This window comes from Dendronephthya gigantea, unplaced genomic scaffold (assembly GCF_004324835.1).
Source record: "Dendronephthya gigantea isolate DGI-Jeju-01 unplaced genomic scaffold, DenGig_1.0 000026F, whole genome shotgun sequence".
Taxonomy (NCBI): domain Eukaryota; kingdom Metazoa; phylum Cnidaria; class Anthozoa; order Malacalcyonacea; family Nephtheidae; genus Dendronephthya; species Dendronephthya gigantea.
The window spans coordinates 401,184-418,646 of NW_021163036.1; the positions used below are offsets into that span (position 1 = coordinate 401,184).

General features: G+C 36.7%; 2 protein-coding genes across 3 annotated transcripts in view; one reads left to right on the forward strand and one right to left on the reverse strand.

Moving 5' to 3' along the window:
- Nucleotides 1-2,311, forward strand: part of LOC114523090 (protein NLRC5-like) — an 81,846-nt gene extending 79,535 nt beyond the window's left edge. The window contains exon 8 of the mRNA XM_028543922.1: nucleotides 48-2,311. Coding sequence (XP_028399723.1) covers nucleotides 48-1,151 — 1,104 coding nt within the window. The 3' untranslated portion in view covers nucleotides 1,152-2,311. The remainder of the gene's footprint in view (nucleotides 1-47) is intronic.
- Nucleotides 2,312-5,669: 3,358 nt separating this feature from the next.
- On the reverse strand, nucleotides 5,670-16,977 carry LOC114523104. Of its 2 annotated transcripts, none has more exons than XM_028543945.1 (3): nucleotides 16,758-16,977; nucleotides 7,644-7,971; nucleotides 5,670-7,033 (listed from the first exon to the last, which is right to left on the reverse strand). In XM_028543945.1, the coding sequence occupies exons 1-3, from the start codon at nucleotides 16,889-16,891 to the stop codon at nucleotides 5,774-5,776; spliced, it is 1,722 nt and encodes a 573-aa protein (XP_028399746.1). In that variant the 5' UTR covers nucleotides 16,892-16,977; the 3' UTR covers nucleotides 5,670-5,773. The 2 variants fall into 2 exon arrangements, with proteins under 2 accessions (XP_028399746.1, XP_028399745.1); XM_028543944.1 differs by lacking the exon at nucleotides 16,758-16,977 and adding an exon at nucleotides 8,495-9,291.
- Between the last annotated feature and the right edge of the window lie 486 nt (nucleotides 16,978-17,463).

Genomic DNA, 17,463 nt, shown 5'->3' on the forward strand with positions numbered 1-17,463 from the left:
TTAAAGCTTTAGCTCAGATGTTATCATCACTGCTGTTATTGGAAAAACTAGTGTTTGATCTGACGTTTGACTGGTATGAAGATGAAGATGGAGATTATAAAAGCGAAATACAACTGGTCACGACCGCATTAGGAAAGTTGAAGAATTTAAGAGAACTTAGATTATCTGGTGTTTTGAGTGGAGAAGGCATAGTTGAGGTTTTAGCGTCACTGCCATTGTTGGAGCGATTAATGCTGAGGTTTAAATATGATTGCAAACCCCCATGGTGCAATAATAATATTGAATATGAAGAAAAAATATTTCATTCTTTAGTAAAAGTAAGCTATTTAAAACAGCTTTTTATATATGATACTCCTGTTAGCCCAGACTTAGTTGAGGTCTTACCGTCACTGAGGTTGTTAGAGACGCTATGTTTCGAATTGAACGATCATGATGAAGAGACATTGTCACTCTCACTGGGGGAGTTGAAATATTTAAGGGAACTTCATTTAAAAGGTTTTGATATAAATGAACAAACTTTATTTAATGGCTCGCGATCATTCTACTTGTTGGAAAAGATAAAAATTTCGTGTTATGAATTAAGTGTAGTGAAACAGCGATTTCCATATTTAGGAAAATTAAGACATTTGAAACAGTTGACTCTTTATTGCTATGAATTTTTTGATAATTCCTTATTGCCTATTGCGTCACTGTCGTCTCTCGAGAAGATTAAGTTGAACAGGACATATTTCGATACTGATGACAATGCAAAGCAGCTGTTTGCTTTATTACTTAAAGTAAGATCTCTAAAGAAACTTTCTTTAGACTACAGTGGGCGTCATTCTACCCAAGTTGGGATAGATGCTCTAGCTGAGGCGTTACCAGCAATGAAATTTTTGGAAACGCTGTCGTTGGATTGCATTAATTTTACCAAAGTGAAAGGAGAGCAACAATTAATGACTGCAATAGGATCGTTGAGTTTTTTGAAAAAACTTGATTTGTTTTGTTCTTCAATTACCCAGGCTGGTACAGAAACTTTAACTGTTGTGCTGCCAAATTTATACAACTTAAGACGTTTCACGCTACCACGTTTTGAAATACAAGATTTTACGCAACGTGAAAAACTCAAGGAGGACCTACGCCGCGTAGTTCCTTGGGTTATCATGAGTTGAGACTAGACACGTGCAAAAATTTGTGGGAGGCTTTTTGATATTTTATTCCATGATGGCGCAGTCATTCAGATAGTGATAAAGGTTCTGAAACATCTATTTCAAGCACCATTTAGCAGAAACGGTGAAATCACTCGTGGAAAATGAAACCCTGACAATATTTCCAAACACTGCAACACTTACCAGTAATTCTCAATTGTTGTTGACTTTTTCGTTCAACAGAAGTCGAGTGACAGTATTGTAATCTGCAGCCGTTGACTGAGAAACGTTTCACGCAGAACACGCACGCATTTATACATTGCATTTATATAACGGTAAAGTGTTTTGTATCCTGTAGAAAGTTTTAATTATTTCAACTGTTCATTGAAAGAACACTTCCGAATAAGTTATGCTGGCTATTTTAAGAATTGATTGCATGAATAGCATCAGTTGTATAAAAACAGTTTAATTAGCTTTACGCAGCAATGGAAATTCGTTTCATATTTCAACATAAATCATTACAAACCTTTCTCTTCAAAATATATTAAATATTAAAAATATTAAATTCATTAACCATGATAATTATTAAAACATTAATTGCAAATAACATTGTATCTGAGTTCTGAGGTTAGAAACCTTTAGATAAGAGCTTTTAATGTCATTTAGAGTCACTGCTGAGTTTTTTCAAAATACTGAGTGATTTATTTAACTTGTATGATAACTTCCTTTGGTAATGACATAATAATAACAATTATGCAGTTAAGATGATAACTGATAGTGGAAGCACAGGAAATACAGAAATTAAAATGCTAATTAAGACGAGTTAAAAGTTCGGATTGTTTGTATAATGGTCATAAAATGCAATATTAGATATGAAATACGATTGCTAACAACGACCTTGCATGCCTACGACCTTTTTCACTGTACTGGAAAATATGAAGAACCGAGCAAGGCTTCATAGTTTCGTGTTTGATATTTTTCATTACAGCTTGTGTGGTCGATGTTAGTAGCTACGTTTTTATTATATGACATGATTTGTTTCAACGAATATTGTGAGGCAATGGCCATCGTGTCGTCGTAAGTGGAAATGAATTATTGAAGCATAATTTCAAATTCAAAATGGCTACCTAAGTAACGATGCTATTGGTCAGGAATTTCCAAAGAATATTTTAGAACTATAATATCCACCAATGAAATCATCTTTAAGATATGATAAAAGTAGTTTCGTATTCTTCATTTTCATTTTCCGAATTATGAAATTCGCATTCAGAATGCCCCTCATCCCTAATTTCTTTTACAATTTTACTTTCTGTGCAACAAAATGCTTGAATTTTAACGTTTTTGTGATTGTAAGGCTCGAAAGGCAATAAAAATTAAGCCCCTGTGGACTTTGTGAAATAATTTTGTTATTTCAGGTGCGCCATTTAACTCTGTTTGTCATATAATAAAGAAAGTATTAACTATTAATAACTTGCTATGTGTAATTTGAGTGTCGACTTTATACAAATTATCACCGCAGCCTTAGTTAGACAAGAGGGATCTTTTTCTGAAGTAAATATACGAATGTGGGACGACAGTCGTAATCTAAAAATATAATTTAGTTATTGTGAAAAAATGGTGGTCGTGTTCTTAGAAAAACCGTGCAGTTTAAAATATTCATTTCTTCATTAAAATTCGACGGAATGTCGTTGTAATAAAATCTTGCCGAATAATGTCGTCCTGCGTTCGGTAGAAATGTTTGATCATTCCTGATATGTAAGAGCTTATATTTCATAGAAACTGTGGCGTAACAGACTATAAGGTACATTTCGTACATTGTTCGTGCTGGTTGTCAGTAATTATATCTTATACCTTCATCAATTCCTTCATCTATCCTATCGTAGTAGACTACACCAATGGCGACACTAGTTTCTCCTGTTTGTAAAAACAACTCGAAATATACATATTCTTAACAAACATAGAATATGTGTATTAAGTGAAAAAAAGTACATTTCAGGACTTTGTATCATTTACACCATATGTACAGTACTGTCCAGAAATAACCTAACAAAAACCGCGGTTAACCTAGGTCAAACCTGAGTCTGATTGCGGTTGAACCGAGGTCGAACCCGATGAGACGGAGGTTAAACCTCGGTTTTACTCGGTCGGACAGACATTTCTTCAGACTTTTTCTACTTTGTAATTGTGTTGTCGTTCTCAGCTGTTCATAACATTTCGTTTGGAAGCGAAAAGCCACTGCGAAGTTGTTTTTTCCCTTGCGGTCGTCTGGGGTTTTATCGGCCGACCGCAACCGAACCGCTACCGCAGTGTTAGGTTATTTCTGGACAGTACTGTAATTGATATCATGAAAATATTTCAGAGTTTCCAGATGTTTTTTGCTACATCATTTCCAAGATTCCCAAAATATTTCCAAAACATAGTATTTCAAAAAAATTCAAACCTTTCTTTATAAAACTTTCAAATTTACTTGTCAATTGCAACGGCTATGGACTTCTTTCCATTGTCGTTTAAAGTCGTCATTGCGTGCAAAATATTCAGGACTTTATATAGTAAGTTTTTCCAAATTTTTGACATGTATAGTCATTATTTTATAATAATATAAGCTAGCGTTTGGATAATCCAAAATTGTTGTGTTATAAACGTAAATTGGTGTATATTAAGTTAGACGTACGACTCGTTGACATTGATTTCAGCAAAATCAATATATAGTTTTGGAAATAATGCATGTGTAGAGTTAATATGTTAAGTTGAAAATACTTTTAATATGGTCATATATATATATATATATATATATATATATATATATATATATATATATATATATATATATATATATATATATATATCAATAGATGTGCAAAAGACGTGTAATTGCTCTTTTCTGACCATCATTTCTTATGTAAAGTTTTTTACTTTATTATATTTTTAGTAGAAAATTGATTGTGTACATCGTGAACGGCAAAGGTGCACGATGTTTCAATTTTCGTTAGTGAGACATGTCCATACACGTTTGAAGACGGGATCGAAGCACTGAACGTTTAACTAAGCCTGGCGATCATATTCGGAGATAAAATTAGGCTGTTAAGAAAATTTATATCAAGCCACTTCTGAGACACATGAGAAGTGTCTCAAACTAAAAACGTTTCATGTCCCGAGAACTTGCAGTTCTCAACTGCTAAGCTTCACCCTAACGAGGGTGCTCGCATTTTTTCATGCTTTGAATCGCGGTCGGTCAGTGGTAACTACCATTGCAAATAAGAACCAGTGGCGTCAATCTGGCGTCAGCAAAGGCCTTTGATCCGACATGTTTTTGCTTCGCTTTTTGCATTTCAAAACATTAGGAGCAAGTCCTCCAGGAATTATAGTATAGCTCAGTGGTGTGGGCCTCAAGACGAGTTTCCCGTCTGTAATACAAATTCGGCTTTAGGTCAACGAGGGAACGAGGCTAAAACAAAATGAACAATCGAAATGATTACGAGACGAGCATTATCTGACCATACGTATAAATTTATCCATTCCTATTCATGTTAAGACGGGTTTTTACTATCAACTTTCCCATCTAAGATGAGTTTTCCGTCCCTAATACGAATTCGGCTATATAATAATAATGATTTAGACCCTGTCCACACGTATCCGAATATTTTTCGTTTTTAAAAACATTCGCGTCAACACGAAGCGTATTCGAATCGTTTTTGTCCATCCACACGTAAACGCTAAAACGAAGGAAATTTGATAGCTAGCGCCAGGCATAGAGCATGCGCAATTCCAAGTAATATGAGCGCTTCCAAACGATCGCGGGGCTCGAATGGCAATAACTTATGCGCGCCTAGATAACAACTATGTTAATTTGGCGGAATTTAAAAACAATTCCGCGTATTTGCTTTGGGTTCGCCTTATGCTCGCTCTTTCTTTTAAAATGACTAAATCAAAGGAAAAAATTTTCGTTGTGTAGCTGGTGAGACGGGAAGCAACTTCATCATATTCATTCGCTTTTTAAAACACTCTCCATGGAGGTTTAGCATAATAAGATGAAGCTGAATGCATGCTATTAGACTTGAAATTATGAAATAGGCCAAAGTGAAACAGCCAAGCAATTTTGGTTCGCCATCTTGAAGAGATACAAAACACAAGCCGTTAAACTCGTTATAGACTGGATACGATTATCAACGTCATCGAATTCTAAAACCTTCGTTTTCGCCCGTCCACACGTAAACACGAAAACGGCGTTTACGAAAAACTCCACTCTGGACAGCGTTTTCGAAAACCTCCGTTTTCGGTTACACTAGGTGCTTTGACGGTGCATTCCACAAAATGAACATACTTTATTGAATAACATTTTCGTAAGTGCCCCTTTGATGGTATCATATCTATTTCCCCTTTTTAGATTCATACAACACTGAATTATGTTTTAAAAGCACTGTCTTCTATATGTTACCGTATATAGTATTGAAAGTCTGTCCCAGAAAACGAAATAACCTCAGAAAATACGCAATTTAGTAAATAAAGATATTAACTAATTAACTTAAATGGAGATTCAGTGTTCAATTAGTGTCGTCTTTTGAAATATTTTATGAGATTTTGTTACCTTTAGAGCGCTGTAAATCTCGTTCTAAAGTGCAGGAAATGACATTTCAGAGACTCTAGTTTTAAAATTTTCCTGTGCATTCAACGGGACCAACAACTGCAACAAAAGCCCCAAACGACGATACGCCAATATCTCCTGTGGTCCAACCGTTTTCTTTATGATTACGCCCCCAGCCCATTCTGCGGTACCATTGGTATGTGTGTTCAGTCTTCCAGTCACATTTGGTTTTTGGCCACCACTGACATCTTCGACATGTCTTGTAACTGAGCGATTTTTCTCTAACCTTTGTTATAACAACGGTATGCCCTGCTTTTTTCTCGCTGTTGTTAGCTCCTCTATACCAGAACGAATTCAAGACGGGGTAATTTTGTTTAATATAGCAACTAATCTGCTTCATTCTGTTTCGCCTAGGCAACTTTATCACTCGTCCAGATTCCTGACGTTGACGAAACCATTCATTTACATCAGCTGTTTTACTTGCGTATGTTGCCCCCTGCCCGTTGCGGCAAAACGTGCCGAGCTCAACACGAAGAGCTTCGACATATTTTTCTGCTCTCCGGTTCAAACATCCCGGTGCTTCTTCCGATGGTTTCCCAGATATACCATTTATTCCTTGCCAAAGCTTTTCACTGTATCTACTATCTTTATCTCGATGTGCCACTCTGTCGTAGTAAGCAAAAATCTGAGCCCAAGCAACTGGAACGCAACCACTTTTACAATTTCCACACATGTGTTGTGTATAATCTGGCATGAGGTATTCGTGATCAATGCTGCACTCAAGGACACCACTCCAGCCGGATCTTTTACTTTGTCTGTGATTAAAATCGATCGTGTAACGTCGTATAACAACAAACTTTCGCTCAACACTCAGTTTCAGGTAAAAATCGATACTCCGTTTCTTAAGTTTTTTCACAATTGATTCATACTCGTCCGTTACGTCAAAATTAATGAAGTTTAAGTTCTCCAGGTTTTTCTTTGTTCCGAGGATTCGTGAAACTTCCACTTCACCTGTCTTTGAGCAAATAAAGCCAAGTAAAGAGCATAATGTTGCTAGTGTATTTTCATTCTCTTCCACTCCTACATTTATTTCAACTTGAGATGCATCGGAAGTTCCTATTGGTATATCTTGTGATTCTCCTGGAGTCAAAACTTTATATATCATTGTTCTCGGAGAAGCTGATGGAATTTTGGGCCAACCGTGAACTGAAAATTCTTTCCATTCGCTGGAAGAGCGTATTTTTTTGGCAACTGCATTCCATACTTCTTCAAAGTCCGCTAAAGCCTCGCTAATTTCGATGTCTAGTGCTGTTTCATTCATATCCTGAAAAATAATAAAGCATAGAAGTTACTGCTTGATGCCGGCAACCTTTTTGGAACGGGAAATAACGCACATCATGCAGAGCTGCATGGTCATAAACAATTCGAAACAAAAGCCAAGCTTTACTGCAGGTGACCGGACAATTTGACGAAAGACACTTTGCCGAACGAATATTTTGCCGATCGGACATTTTACAGAAAAGGCATGCATTTTGCCGAAAATAGCGATACTTTGTCATATTGAGAATAATACCATTCATAAACGTACAGGTTTAGTTTACACAATTTTTCTGTAAAATTTCTATCCACTATTAACCTGGGGCAGGTTGTATCAGCCAGTTTAGCTTAAACAGGGTTAAGTCAAAATTAGATAACACTCTTACAATTCTCTTGACTTATGAACTTGAAAATTATGCACTGAATATGTAGTTGTAAACAGTATCTTTGTATATTAATGTTAAAAACAGTTTAGTTCGATAAAACGATCGACTTGTTTTCTATTTTGAACTTAACCATCGTTTAAGCTTAACGGGCTTGATACAACCGGCCCCTGGACGTTTTTCAGTCTGTGACTAATTTATTTTTGGGTTTTTAAATGAAACATGCGAACTTACTTTTGTGAGTGTTCTCAAGTCCATTGTTGAAGCGATAGCTTTTCCCGATGCATCTTCACAAATTGTTGCACCATCAGGACTCAGACGGAAAAACGTCGAACAGGTTTTGTTCACTTCAGCGGCTTGTGCATTCAGAATGTCCGTGATTGATGGAGCCTCTTTCTCCTCAACCAATCTGTGGTCTCCTGTCTTCGGCCCGGTTGAAAACGTCATGCACCAATTTTCAAACTGAAATTCGTAGTAAGCCACGTAGTTCTGGTCCAGGTCTTTTCTATAGATCTTGCGTATTGGCCCAGTGAGAGAACGATTACCAATTTCATCGGCATACCTGCGTAAAGTTTACAAAGTGTTAAAATTAGTTTATTCTAACGTTATCAGGCACAGCTGCTATCTTTTCTAAACGCTTTTGCAAAGTTTGCAAAGTGAGAAATACAAACTTTATTTCTTGGCTAATCAAGAAGCTGCCGATTACCAATCTTCACTCGCTTAAATTGTGCGCATGCGCACAAGCACCAGGATCATTAAACGTCTACATTGAATTTAGACAACTTTGGATTCAGCTGTCTGTCATAAACCCTCTGCATAATAACCTTGCGGTGTAATTCCAAATCTCCGAGCGGAATTAAACCCTCACACGGCGCTCTGCGCCGGCTCAGGGGTTAGCAATGAATTACAATAAATAATAATTACTATTTTACAACTATATTTTAATACATTTTTACCTTAACTAATCTATTATAGCCGCTTTATTACAACCGGATCAGCAAAATCATATGCATTGTAAGGCCGCGTTTCACTTTTAAACCTAAATTTGATTTTCTATATGTCAAGAGGCCTTTTTCCATACTTACAGCAACAATGAATCTTGTATCCAGTATGGCAAATCATGAACATCGCTGTACCAAATTTCTGTGTCAGAAGCAGATACCTTCGGTATGACTGTGATTAGTAAGAACAAAAAAGTAGTGAGCGCAAAAAGACCCATTTTATAGTCCGTTGCGCTTCTTGAATACTTCAGCACTCTCCTTATTGCATACAATATAGCTTCGTAAAATATATCTGCATGCAAAAACCAATTTCTATACGACGTATTTGGAGAAATGTTACTTTCCTGCAAACGTTGGTGAGACAACTGATGAAACGTCTCGATCAAAGCCTCTTATATGCACCATTGTGCTTGAAAAAAAGCTGACGGTAGCCTTCCTTCATGCAAATATCATATAACAAATAAGGAATTTTGCATGAATGCTGTAAGTACAGTAATAAACGAAAACAAACATGCGACAAAATTCCTCTTTAAACAAGTTCCTTGTGGTAAAATGCGTTTTCATTGTTACACAGTCGCCACAATTATTCCAATGGAAAGCTCCATTGTATTTGAAAGTTCTTTTCAAATAGTCTACCTTTTGAAGCAAAAGCTGCCGATTCTATTCAATCATTTAAACGGATGATAAAATCTCAGTATTTTGAGGTGAAGCTGACCTGTCCTCATTCTCATATCGTTTTTTGTCTATTGCCTATTTGTTGTATAATCTGTTTGCTATCCCTGTACAGTATGTTCTATGTAATCTATTGTTTGTATATTTCTAATGTAAATACGCCCCTCATGAAAAACAGCGTTGCTGATGAGGCTAGCGTGTTTAGATAAAGTATTATGTATGTATGTATGTAATCACAACGCGATTGTAATTCACATTTCAAAATTAAAAGTCTAGCGAACAATTAGAGAGATATCAGGATGGTTTAGAAACTCAGCAATGTACAAACATTTTATCATGATACAAGAGACGGAAAACAAGTCTTAGACGGGAAACTCGTCGAAGACGGAATCTCGTCTGATGTGATTCTTGTGACAGACTGATTTCTCGTCCGAATTTTTCCGTCTAACTTTACCGTCTAAACAGACGAATAAGTTGGATGGATCAGTTTAAACGTGTGATGGGTCAGATAATGCTATAAAAAGGACATCGTAATTACATATCACGATAGTAATTTTGTTCATTTTCTCTTACCTTGCCGGATTGTGCATCCTTTGGATCGGACAGGACAGGAGAGTTTCCTTTGTATAAACGCCGTCTGAGAACTCACCGACAAAGGAAATTTTCCTGTCCGTTCCTATCCAAAGGAGATTTTTCCTAAGTGGAAACTAGCCTTTAGACGAGAAACCCGTCCGTGACCGGATTCCCATCTGACGAGGTCCCGTCTTCGATGACCCGATTTGCCAACGCGACGCGATTTTTACGAATCTTTAAGTTCTCAAAATTTTCTAATTTTGACAATTTTGTGATATTTTTGGTAATTATAATGATTGACCCGATTTATACTATGTAGAGACGGATTATCCATCTGACAGACAATTCGTGTGAGTATATCTGTTTATATAAACACAAGACAAACTATCCAAACGAACTATGTAGACGAATACGTCAAACAAAACAGAATCGCTCGTTTAGAAACTGTACGGGGATTGGGAAATTACTCATGTGGTAAAGAGAGTGCACAAGAGCCGTTTTATGATGCATTTTGCGTAGTTTGTCCCCATCCCATGAAGGCCCGTATTTAGGGCCTGTTTATATGATCCCGTCTAGCCGGGACGGGATGTTTTCATCCCGCTTGACCGGGAAACTCGCCTAGGCGGGATGGCGTGTTTATATATGGAGTTCATTTTGTAGCGTAGGTTCATTCGACGGCATGTCTTATTGTAGAAAACGAATATGCCAGTATATACACATGCTCCAAATGTATGTTTATCGCGAATCATCTCGGCCAAGCAGGCATGGATGGAGTGTTTATATGGTAATTTCTCGTCCCGTCTAAGCGGGATCCCGCCTACGCGGATTGGAAAAGTGGTCATACAAGCGGGATCTCGGAAACTGTCCCGTCCCGGCTAGGCGGGATCATATAAACAGGCCCTTATACTTTAACCGACGGATGGTGCGTCAAGAGGGTAATTCATGATGCGGATAATTCGTGTTGACGGATGAGAATTCATCTTTTTGCCCGTGTTTACACAGGGACGAACTAGATGACGAACTATCCGTTTAGTGCTGGTCCAAGTTCGTCCTGACGGATGATACGTTTCTAGTATAAATTGGGCCAATGATATATCATACATTTTGACGGGTCTAGTACCCGTTTCTCTCAAAATATTCTTTCTCTCAAAATATTGAATTTATTTGCTTTTAACTGAAAAGGGAAATTTGCGCCGCGTTAGTGAAACGAGTAAATTACGGAAAATATAGCCATGCGAAGTTCACGAATTTTGTATACTTTTGTATTACGGCCGAAAGTGTGTAACTAATCTAGTTACACATTTCCACATGTAATTGAAAAGTGTACAAAATATACCAATATTGCATTGCTATATTTTCCGTATTTTACAAAATTTCGCAGCCAAACTTTGCATTTGAACTAATATTTAAGTAAGATCTTTCTGACTGTGATGATTTATCTTCTTGAAAGCACAAGTCGTCCATTGATTTATCATTTACTTTTAAAGGTGGAAAAATCTTTTCTCAATGCTAAAATCAATAATAGGTTCTTTGTGTATGGAAATATTAAGTTTCATATTTGTTGTTTATTTTTCAACTGAGTAATATAATTGACATTATTTACAATAAAATTAACGACAAAAATAATGTGTCCGGCTCTCTCACTTAAGCTGTGCCAAGAATCATAGTGTCGTTCAAAGTTTAAAACCCGCGAATTAAAATTATGCATGGAGTTTTTAAAAATCGAATTAAATTCAAGCTGTATGGATAATAAGTACTCAATACCTATACAGTACATATTAGAGACGGGAAACTCGTCTTAGACGGGAAACTCATCAAGGACGGGAATCTCGTCAGGTGCATGTGAATCCGGTCACGGACGAGTTTTTCTTCCGAATTTTCCCGTCTAACTTTCCCGAATTGACGAATAAGTTTGACGGAGACGGATTGGACGGGAATCCCGCTTGACGGCGAAACTCGTCTTGAATTCGCATTTGGACGGATCAAATCATACGAGTTTCTGACATATCAACATGGTAGAGGACGAAACAAGGCTAAGAGAAATAAACAAAATTTTATCGTAATAATTACGATACCGCTTTTAGCATTATCTGACCCATCATACGTTTATACTTATTCATCCCTATATTCATGTTAAGACAGATTTTTACTACTGGTTATTACTTTTCCGTTTGAGTTTCCCGTCCCAAATATGAATTCCACTATATATGATATATACTTTATACAGCCGGATTGTAAAACCACGCAGTTACACTCTAACAATTGCTATCGGAGAGTCCAATTTTAAAGGTATTGTCCAGAACAGCGAATCCAGGATATATAGACCACATGCAGAGACTGGCCGAATAGCGGTATGCGGCGGATATAATGGATTTTTCCGATCTCTCTAGAATCGCCTGTTGTTTGTTGAAACTTTGCTTGAATTGCAATCAAATATTCTTTAAATGCTTTAGTTTTTTAACTAATTTCACTGTTGACTATACGATGAAATTCTTTTGGTTCTCAGTTACAAATATTCTTTGCATCATTGAATGCATGCCTAAATTTTATAATTTATAAGTTTTAAACTTTCAAATTGAAAGTTATTCATTATGTAATACAGAGTGCTTTAGTATTATGACAGCCGGCTTGAGCTATAACCAGTGTTTGACCAGCCGTTGATAAGTCACCCCAAATTTTTGTCTAAGGATAGAGTCAAAGCGAATAAACATCTATATTTTGACTCTCTCGTATATAGCCGATGTTTTGAAGGCATATTTGCGCCTGCGACAACTGCATGCAACACGACGATCTGCCGACATTTTAGCAAGCTTTTTTAAACGGCTAAAATCAATTTTAACTTCCTGACAGAGGTCTCCGCCTCTACTTTTCACCTCGGAATTTCTCAGATAAATATATTTGCATGCATGACGTCATGATCCCATTTGGCGCGAATTTAATTTCGCGGGTTTGTCGGAGCCATATTTTGATAGATTTAATTTTCGCAATTTCGATCTATAGCGGTTAAGCGGCGAGTATAAGTTGTGTTATAGTAAAAATAAGCTGTTAAAAAAATATCATTACCGCTTCAGCAGTGAATACGGGGCAGAAGGTGGTCAAAATAATAGCAAAAAGTACTATCTGCTAGTTAATGCCGAAATACGATGATAATTTTTTTCACGGGACCAAAATAGAGCATTGTAATTGGACAATTAGTAGCTATTTGAAAATTTACACAAAATAATAATTATTTGCTATACTGACATTTGCTTTTTAATATTAAACAGGGAGGTATAATCCGTTGTAATAATACGGGGTATATTCCCGTAAAGCTTAATAAACTTTTTACAACCATCAAGATTTAGTCTACTGATCTGTCTGGTCACAGCATAGTGATTGTATGTCGATAAAGTCGTCATTGCAAAGATATGGTATGATAGGTTTTAATATTCCTATATCAGCATCAAATGAGTCTTAACTGTCTTATTTAGGTTGAGTCTTATTAGATTATTCTCATGGTGACTACGATATCTTCGCAAATCCTTTTAACATTTACTGAAAAAGTCTTACGCGAGAAACATTTCAGAAATGTCGGGATATTTGGTTATATACGTGTTTTTTTATACATGACATTTCCCGCTGCTCTCCCCACTTTAGATACACAACAACATGTTTAAGGAGCTCGGTTTCGTCATCTGTCGAAACAAAGTTCTCATTCTTGTTTCTCGCTTTGCGTTTGATAGATTTTTGTTTTTAATAGACCTTTTGCATTATAGACTACTTTCTTATCCATGCAAGGAAATCATCACAGCTGAAAAGAGCGTACTGAAATTAGTAGAAATGCAAAAGTTGGCTGCGAAATGTTGAAAAATGTGGAAAATATAGCCTTGCAAAGTTTGCAAATTTGTATACTTTTTTACGACCAAACGAAATTGTTACCATTTTTGGCCTGAATGTGGTAACAATTTTTGTTAGAAAAAAGTATACAAATTTGCAAACTTTGCAAGGCTATATTTTCCGTATTTTACGACATTTCGCAACCAAACTTTGCATTTTTACTAATTTTGGTACGCTCTTTTCAGCTGTGGTGATTTGATTGCATTTCCTTGCATAGATCATGCATAAGTCGATAATGCAAAAGGTCTATTGGACATCCCACATGTGCGACAACTGGGTGGAAAACATGAAGGCGTATTGCGGGACTTTAGCGTTTTCGGATCGTTTTTGTGTCTACGTAAATAAATATTTTAACGCCGGGAAAATATTTTTGCGTTTTTAAAATCTTCCATAATCGTGCAGACGGGGCCTTAATATCAAGCGTATGTTTAACATGTTAGGCACCAGGTTGAGAGTTTCCACTTGCTCTTCGACAAATACGGTGATAAAACTGATTTGTTCAATAATACCGTCACCAATTTCAATCTACTCTTTTTAAGTGGAAACGCACAGTCAGGTGTGGCGCGACAATCGACTGATTTCGCATCAATATTTTATTGGAAGTTGTGTTACAATGTGCAATTATGTCATAATTATGATTTTACCTGCATGAATATACAACATGCGTGTTTATACGTGCTATATTTAGCGTCACTATGCATGCCCTAATCAAAATCAGATTATGTAATTCGAAAAAAGTAAATCATGAAATTTGAAGGAAAAAAGGATCCGGTTGTACTTAGAAAACTGCAACGAAAGCGCCAAACGACGATTCACCAACTATTGTTGTCCAACTATTTTCGTAACCGCCCCAGCCCATTCTGCGGTACCATTCGTAATCGTATTCATTCGTAAAATAACATTTGGTTCTTCGCTTCCACCAAAATCCAACTTTTCGACATTTCTTAATTCTGCGCGATCTTTCTTTGACTTTTGTTATGACTACAGAATGGCCTGCTTTATTCTTTCTGCTGCCATCAGATCCTCTATACCAGAAATTATTAACGACGGGATAACCCCTTTTAATATAGTTACTAATTTCTTCTATTCTGTTGGAAGAAGATAACGATTTTACATGTCCGGATCCCTGCCGTGCACGAAACCACCGACCGACATTACCTGTATTACTGTTTCTAGTTGATCCTTGTCCGTTTTTGCATCTTGTGCCAAGGGGACCGCGTAAAGCTTCGACGTATATTTTCGCTTGGCAATTCAAAGTTCCTGGTGCTTTTCGCGATGGGTCTCCATAACTACCAAATGTTCCTCGCCAATGGCTTTTGCTGTATCTACCTCCATATCGATGTGCCACTCTGTCATAGTAAGCAAAAACCTGAGCCCAAGCAACTGGAGTGCACCCACTATAACAACATCCACCGGCATAACAATACTTGTGTTGGTCATAATCTGGCATCTGGCTTTCGTGAGGAATGCTGTGTAAGCGGAAACCACTCCAGCTTGATCGTTTGCTCTGTTTGTGATTTAAATCGATCGTGTAACGTCGTGCAACAACAAACTTTCGCTCAACACTCAGTTTCAGGTAAAAATCGATACTTCGTTTTTTAAGTTTTTTCACAATTGATTCATACTCGTCAGTCACGTCCATCTTAATGAAGTTTAAGTTCTTCAGGTTTTTCTTTGTTCCAAGGATTCGTGAAACTTTCACTTCACCTGTTTTCGAGCAAATATCTTCAAGTAAAGAGCATACTGTTGCTAGCGTGTTTTTCTTCTCATCCACGCCTACATTTATTTCAACTTGAGATGCATCGGAAGTTCCTATTGGTATATCTTGTGATTCTCCTGGAGTCAAAACTTTATATATTACTGTTTCCGGAGAAGCTGGTGGAATTTTGTTCGAACCGTAAACTGAAAATTCTTTCCACTCGTTGGAGGAACGTATTTTTTTGCCAACTGCATTCCATTGTTTTTCAAAGTCCGATAATGACTCGCTAATTTCGTTACCCAATTCTCGAAACTTTACATCCTAAAAAAATTATAAAAGAGATCGCATGCCCACAACATTCACGCATATAAATGTGGTGCTTTTACTAATTTAGGACAAGCCAGGCAGACGCCGCCCAAATAAAGTGTTCTTCCAATTTTTTTCGGTCAATAAAGGGCTATTCTAGATTTTTTGGCACAAACATCATATCATCATGGTTCGATATATTCTATATCCTTCGTACATCAGTCATCTTAATCTAATAAAGGATTCAAACATTGGGTGACAAAGAAAACTTTCGATAAGGATCGCTTTAAAAAAAAACCTTTTCAGCAAACGGAGTCCAATCATGATAACAATTATACAAGAACTTTCTCACATTTAACAGTTTGGGTTTTGCTCCATTCAACCCAACAAGAATAACAATAATCACTCTATATAATGGTTGAAGAATAATTGTTTTCTATATTCACGATGTGAGAACTTACCTTCGTTAGACGTCTCAAGTCCATTGTTGAAGCGACAGCTTTTCCCGATGCATCTTCACAAATTGTTACACCATCAGGAGTCAGACGGTAAAACTTCGAACAGATTTTCTTTACTTTGGCGGCTTGTGCATTCAGAATGTCCGTATTTGATGGAGCCTCTTTCTCGTCAACCAATCTGTGATCTCCTGTTTTCGGCCCGGTTGAAAACGTAATGCACCAATTTTCAAACTGAAATTCGTAGTAAGCCACGTAGTTCTGGTCCAGGTCTTTTCTATAGATCTTGCGTATTGGCCCGGTGAGAGAACGATTACCAATTTCATCCGCATACCTGCGTAAAATTATGGTTCAAATTGAAAGCAATTCCTTCACTTCTATACTGCGTGCCTGCATGCATGCATGATTGTCTTATTAATAACAATCGCTTGCATGAAACTTGAATATGTCGAACTCGGATTTGAAGACAGTTGTCAACCCTTGTTTTTACAATAATTATATTGTATAGTCTGTTCTGACTCTGACTGTTTTTTATATATAATCACTATAACGACTAAAAACGTAATGTCCTAATGTGACCTAATATATAGGCCATTGAATTGATATTCCCTTTTGATTGAAAATTGCACAACTATAAGCAACACGAATAGTAAATCCTGGATTTGAAAAATAGATAAATATACCATTGCTATATATAAATGCTATACTCATGATCATGGCATTGAAAAGGCAACATATTGGACAGACAAATTCTTAAAGTACTCACTGTAACAACGAGTCTTGAATCCAGTATGGCAGCTTATGAACATCGATTTCCTCAACTCCATCAGATGCAGACGCTTTCGATGTCATTAGTATGAGCAAAAAACTGGCGAAGTAGGGAACCCCCATTTTCTTCATTTGGGTCTTTTCGATGACGGTGTAGTCTTTTTATAGCGATGCGACAGTTTTGTACCAAATGTTTGCACTCGTATTCTTTATACGTACCAACTTCTGGTGGTACAAAGTGAAAGGTACTGAAAGTTTCTCTGAGAACGTTCGTTACTGAATGATGGCGAAACCTCTCGATCACACTTTATTTATACGCTGTTGATACAGCCTTATAACAACGAAATCGTTTTCTCTTCCTGTATATAATAGAGTTGTTGACGTGGCGACAAATCCTACACTTTACATAGCTAATAACATAATCGCAACACGTAATTATACTGAAAGTGTACAATACTAAGCATTTAACGAAAACATTTTAAAAAATTAAATCACGCATGCAACTGTGCCTCGAAATACTTTATCAGTAACAACTTAGTTGAGGGCTGGTGAAAATGCTGTATTTTGATTGATGATTTTACTTTCTGTCTATAATTTAATAGTTGAAGTGTATATGGCAAAGAAATCCTGTCTTTCTAATGATTTTCAACAGAAAAAACATCCAGGATGAATCTTGGCAGAATCTACGCTATTTTGATACATAT

Coding starts and splice junctions, on each gene's coding strand:
- LOC114523104 (XM_028543945.1), bottom strand. CDS start 16,891: ATGAAGAAAATGGGGGTTCCCTACTTCGCCAGTTTTTTGCTCATACTA. Junction 7,972..16,757: donor ATTCAAGACTCGTTGTTACA/GTGAGTACTTTA, acceptor AACTTTACGCAG/GTATGCCGATGAAATTGGTA. Junction 7,034..7,643: donor ACTTGAGAACACTCACAAAA/GTAAGTTCGCAT, acceptor ATTATTTTTCAG/GATATGAATGAAACAGCACT.